We start from the raw sequence: 4,191 nt of genomic DNA, 5'->3' as shown, positions 1-4,191 counted from the left end.
CGAATCATATCGTTGTGAAGGACAGCAAACAAGTAGTACAATCGCTTACGGACGAAGACATCGCTACCATTCAGAAGTTGAGTAAAGATCCTCGGATTGCAGAAAGAATAATAGCTTCAATGGCCCCATCCATATATGGCCACGACTATATTAAACGCGCACTTGCGCTGGCTCTATTTGGTGGAGAGTCCAAAAACCCCGGTGATAAACACAAAGTTAGAGGCGACATAAACTTACTTATATGCGGCGGCCCAGGAACGGCAAAATCTCAGTTTCTTAAGTACACGGAAAAAATAGCGCCACGTGCAGTTTTCACGACCGGACAAGGGGCCAGTGCTGTAGGCGTGACTGCCTATGTTCGTCGAAATCCAATATCGCATGAATGGACTTTGGAGGCAGGCGCCCTGGTACTGGCGGATCAAGGTGTATGTCTTATTGATGAGTTTGACAAAATGAACGATCAGGATCGAACTTCCATTCACGAGGCCATGGAGCAGCAATCGATTTCCATATCAAAAGCTGGTATTGTGACGTCTCTACAAGCACGATGTACTGTTATTGCAGCTTCTAATCCGATCGGCGGCAAATAACACCAACATCGAGGGACTTAATCGAAGTAAGTACCCGATTAATTTGCTGGCTTTTCTGGGTAAACAGATTTTCCCAAATTGCTGCCTTTTCATTGATTGAGTAAGCAACGCCATAGTGAGTTATTCAATACCTACTTTTTGTTGTTAACCGTTTATTCGAGGCCTAATTGGTTTGTGTTTTTTATCAGGGATTGCTGGCATAACGACATGCTGCGTATCGTGCGATTACAAAGAACAAAACACAAACAAAAAGAAGCTGATTGTCACCGAACCGAACCCTTTTGGAGCCGAAGATATGTGAGTTTTTAAATATTTTTTTTGTATTATTTTAAATTGTGCCTTTCGGGCGGGTCTTACACTATAAACTGCCTACACAGTTTATACAATCTCTTCCAAATAAAGCGGATAGAAAACCAGCAAGCTTGAGAGGTTGAAGATTTTGAAACAAAAAACCATATCGGGTTAAACTTGCTAGTTTTCTACTGTTTGCTTTTATTCTGAGGCGGAGTAGTTCGCTACTTCTGCAGTTATTTTAATTATGGATTCAGATCTGAGGATGGTCGTTTTTGTATAGCCAGATCAACCCGGGGTAACTCGGGTAAGAACCATCACGCCAAATACAAAAAAAACTCAAAATATACTCCATGGTACTAAAAACAAGTTATCTCAAAAAAGGTTAGACATGGGATCCCTCCTACTACCTAGAAGTGGAATGTTGTGGTAAAAGGAAGTGGAATGTAGTAAAGTGGTGAGGGGTAATTTATGAGGCGGTTGTTGGCTCCGCGTTTCCATCGTTGTATGGCGGGAGTAGAACCAACTTCACCAGTGGTCTTGTGACTTGACCTTTCTCCGTCGAGATGTACACTACTCGTACTCTGCTGTCGGCACCAGGGTGTATGTTGACAACTCGTCCTAACCTCCACTCAGTGGGGGTTAAGTTGTCTTCCTTGATGACGACCAGATCACCACGTTTGATATTTTCTTTGGGATGCTTCCACTTAATGCGTTTTTGAAGTTCGGTTAGGTACTCTGTTTTCCATCGCCTACAGAAAGTTTGATTAAGTGCTTTGAGTTTTTGCCACCGATTCACTAGGGAGGCAGGAGTTTCATTAACGTCTAATTCTGGTGGGGCTAGAAGATGTCCACCGATGAGAAAATGGCCTGGAGTAAGCGGCTCCAGGTCAGTAGGGTTATTTGAAGAGGGACTCAGTGGCCGTGAATTGAGGCATGCCTCAATACGGCATAAAAGAGTACTAAGCTCTTCAAAGGTGTATTTGTGGGAGGACGCCATTTTTCTAAAGTGGCTTTTGAAGCTCTTTACGCCCGCTTCCCACAGTCCTCCCATGTGAGGCGCTGCAGCGGGTATAAAATGCCACGTCAGCATTTGATGATTGTATTTCGAGATAGTTTTTTCTCGGGTTTCAGACAGAAAAGCTTTAAATTCAGATCGTAAGGATCGTGAGGCTCCGACAAAGTTAGTGCCGTTGTCGGAGTAAATATTTCTCGGACATCCTCTTCTAGCCACGAACCGTGCGAACGCCGCTAGAAAAGATGGGGTACTAAGATCACTAGTAGCTTCTAAGTGAATCGCTTTTGTCGTGAAACAAACAAATAAACAGACATACCCTTTAGAAACTCGACAACCTCTGCCGCGGTAACTTTTAACATCAAAAGGTCCAGTAAAGTCTACCCCCGTATTGGTGGAAGCGCGAGTAAATGTAGTGCGTTCCGGGGGAAGAGTTCCCATAAGTTGAGTTTGTGACCGTTTTTTAAAGATAATGCATGTCTTACAATTATGGATAGTGGACCTGATCAAGTTCTTGACTTTGGGAATCCAGTATTGGGTACGGATGAGGCGTAGCATCAGTTGATTCTCTCCATGCAAGGAGACCTTGTGAATAAACGATACAATAAGGCGGGACAACCTGCTGTTATACGGGATAATGCTCGGGTGGCGTTCATTGTATGCTAAGTCCTGGGATGCTCCAAGGCGACCTCCGGCTCTGATGATGTCATGTTTGTCGATGAACGGATTAAGTGGAAGGATTTCACTCTTCGCATCGATTGGTTTTTTAGACTTCAAGTTTGCGTATTCTTCACCATAATAATGCTTCTGGTAGATTTTTATCAGGATTTCTGCCGTTGTTTTAATTTCATTAGATGAAATTAAACAAGAATTTTCCTGAAATGAAGCTTTTGTTTTGGAATGAGTTCTTCGATAGAATCTCATAACATATGATAAAACTCTCAAAGCTCTCGGTAGATCGGAAAAACGGTCAAGAATATCGATATCATTTGCTCTTGTTGTCGCATAAGTGTGTGCTTTTTTTTCTTCAACTTCTGTATGATAGTCTGTTCCTTGAGCGGGCCACTTGGAGTTGTCTTCTTGCAGCCAAGAAGGTCCCTGCCACCACAAAGAATTGTTGACCAATTCTGACGCAGGTAGTCCTCTGCTAGCCAAATCGGCTGGATTTGAGGCCGAGTCTACGTGTAGCCAGTCCTTCTCCCCTACTTTTTCTACGATTTTCGTAATTCGGTGGGCGACGAAGGTTGACCAAGAACAAGGCGGCTTTCGTATCCATGCGAGTACGATGGTCGAGTCCGTCCATAGATGTGTCTTCACTGGTCCTAGGTTGAGGTTGTTGATTATAGATTCTATGATTTCTGCGAGCAGTACTGCTCCGCAAAGCTCCAGTCGTGGTAGCGATATAGTTTTGACGGGGGTACTCTGGTTTTTGCCAAAAGTAGATTGACCAAAATTTTGTCATCTCTTTTGACACGCATATATGCCGTAGCCGCATATGCTTTTTCTGATGCGTCGCAGAAACCATGTATCTCTATGGTGTCTCCAGGTGAGAAGTATACCCATCGAGATATTCTGATATTATCTATTTCGTGGTAATGTCTCGTAAAATGCTGCCAACGTTCTAAAATAGTATCAGACACAGTCTCATCCCAGTCTGTGCCTTCTAGCCAAATACTTTGCATGAGTATTTTGGCTACGATGACTATTGGTGCGAGCCATCCCAGTGGATCGAAAAGCTTGGCAATCGCTGACAGCATCGCCCTTTTCGTAATAGTGTCGTGCTCCTCCAATGGTCTGACCATAAAATAAAACAAATCCGTATGAGCATTCCACCTTATGCCCAGAGCCTTAACCGTGCTGGTGTCTTCGAATGCTAAGAAATCTTCGCTCAGAAGGTCCGTTTTTGGGATGCCCTTAAGAATTTCCTGACAATTTGAGGTCCATTTCCGTAGTGGAAAACCAGCTGATCGTAACACTTCTGAGATTTCATCTCTTGCTTTAATGGTCGAGTCGACGCTATGTCCTCCAGCTAACACGTCATCCACATACATGCACTTTCGTAGTATGTTAGATGCTATTGGGAAAGAATTCTCTACATCGTCGGCTAATTGCAGAAGTGTCCTTATCGCGAGGTAAGGTGCGCTATTAATCCCGAAAGTGACAGTCTTTAATTCATATAGACTTACAGGCTCGTTCGGGTTTGTACGATAAACTATTCGCTGGTATTTGGTATGGTTGTTATTCACCCAAATTTGGCGGTACATCTTCTCGATGTCGCTATTAAAAACGTACCGA

At 43.5% G+C, this 4,191-nt stretch overlaps 1 protein-coding gene across 1 annotated transcript; it reads left to right on the top strand.

Moving 5' to 3' along the window:
* Positions 1-5: 5 nt before the first annotated feature.
* On the top strand, positions 6-815 carry LOC118755856 (DNA replication licensing factor Mcm2-like; the record flags this gene model as incomplete). The annotated part of the gene is made up of 1 exon (XM_036490664.1): positions 6-815. A coding segment is annotated over one exon (585 nt), but the record flags the coding sequence as incomplete, so codon positions are not given.
* Between the last annotated feature and the right edge of the window lie 3,376 nt (positions 816-4,191).

This window comes from Rhagoletis pomonella, unplaced genomic scaffold, assembly GCF_013731165.1.
Source record: "Rhagoletis pomonella isolate Grant_MI unplaced genomic scaffold, Rhpom_1.0 Rhpom_scaffold_07660, whole genome shotgun sequence".
Lineage (NCBI taxonomy): Eukaryota > Metazoa > Arthropoda > Insecta > Diptera > Tephritidae > Rhagoletis > Rhagoletis pomonella.
Note: the sequence above shows the minus strand (reverse complement) of the source record. Positions and strands in the feature narration are given on the sequence as shown.